This window comes from Eimeria mitis, genomic scaffold (assembly GCF_000499745.2).
Source record: "Eimeria mitis Houghton genomic scaffold, Emh_scaff4368, whole genome shotgun sequence".
Taxonomy (NCBI): Eukaryota; Apicomplexa; class Conoidasida; order Eucoccidiorida; family Eimeriidae; genus Eimeria; species Eimeria mitis.
Window position 1 is genome coordinate 3,393 of NW_013572684.1, and position 1,415 is coordinate 4,807.

Genomic DNA, 1,415 nt, shown 5'->3' on the forward strand with positions numbered 1-1,415 from the left:
TGCAGCAACTGCAGCAGCAACTGCAGCAGCAACTGCAGCAACAGCAGCAAACGTCTCCCGTTCCCTCCTGGGCTCTCCTGATGACTGCACCGGCAGCAGCAGCAGCACCTCCCCAGCAGGCGCCGCAACAGAGTCCCCTTCACCAGCAGCAACAGCAGCAGCAACAACAGCAGCAGCAGGAGCAGCAGCAGCAGCAGCAGCAGCAGCAGCAGCAGCAGCAGAAGAGGGAGAGCGTCAACCAGGGGAGCCGCTGGAGAGCCTGGCTGCGTGGTACCGTCGTCGTTACGGCAGCGGGGGCGGCGTGTGTCTGCCTGTCTCTGGCGACAGAAGAGACAACAGCAGCAGCAACAGCAGCAGCAGCAGCAGCAGCAGCAGCAGCAGCAGCAGCATGGGTTCTGTGTTAGAGTGTATAAAGAAGTTTGAGCTGCTGTGTGCAGAGAGGAGACACCGCAGCAGAGAAGCATTCATTGAGGACCAGCGTTATGTATTGGCCGACGTCATTCGTTCTTTCTCTCCTTTTCGTGTTGTCTTCACCGCAAATAAAATAAAACAAAACAAACAAAAAATAAAACAAAAAATAAATATTAAACTAAAACAGGAGACAGACACACACACAGAGAGCCAGGGGCAGCATATACAACAGGGGGCCCCCAAGGGGGAGGAGGAGGAGGAGTCGGGGGGGGGCCCCGCTGAGGGGGCCCCTGCAAAAGGAGAACTCACGGAGCGGGGGGCCCCCATAGTAGGGGGGCCCCCAGAGGGGGCCCCTGCAGAAGAGGGTACAGCTGCAGCGGGGGCCCCCACAGAAGGGGCCCCCGCTGGCGGTGCTGCGGGAGACAAAATGAAGGGCGAGGGGGGGCCCCCAGGGGATGAGGGGGCCCCTGGAGCAGAGGAGGGGGCCCCCAAAGATGAAGGGGCCCCCAAGAGAGATAGAGCGGGGCCCCCCAGAGGAGATAGAGGGGCCCCCATGGAGGCCGAGGGTGTGAAGGGGGAGGAGACTGCTGCTGCAGCTGTCTCTCCTGCTGCTGCAGCAGCAGCAGCAGCAGGAGCCAAGCCCGCAGTGTCTCCTCAGACCCAACAACATACAACTGAGGAAACTCCTGCTGCTGCGCCTGCTGCTGCTGCTGCTGCTGCACCGGCTGATGCTGCAGCAGAAGCAGCAGCAGCAGCAGCAGCAGCAGCAGCAACAGCCGCAGCAGCAACAGCAGATCCTGAGCCAAAGGCCCGCCAGGACGAAGGTTTGAGTCCAGCCTCTCCTGCAGCAGCAGCAGCAGCAGAACCACCACCACCACCACCAGCAGCAGCAGCAGCAGCAGAACCAGCAGCAGCAGCTGCTGCTGCTGCTGCAGCAGCAGCAGCAGAGAAGGGGAACCCCCGCAAGCGGCGCCGGCGGCAGCGGGTTGAGAGCTTCGTGGCGC

General features: G+C 61.8%; 1 protein-coding gene across 1 annotated transcript in view; it reads left to right on the forward strand.

Moving 5' to 3' along the window:
- The window catches only part of EMH_0074600 (uncharacterized protein), a gene marked incomplete at both ends in the record, with an annotated part of 3,086 nt that extends 1,685 nt beyond the window's left edge, over positions 1-1,401 (forward strand). The window contains 2 exons of the mRNA XM_013499483.1: positions 1-1,235; positions 1,394-1,401. Of these exons, the coding sequence (XP_013354937.1) occupies positions 1-1,235; positions 1,394-1,401 (1,243 nt within the window). The remainder of the gene's footprint in view (positions 1,236-1,393) is intronic.
- Positions 1,402-1,415: the final 14 nt, after the last annotated feature.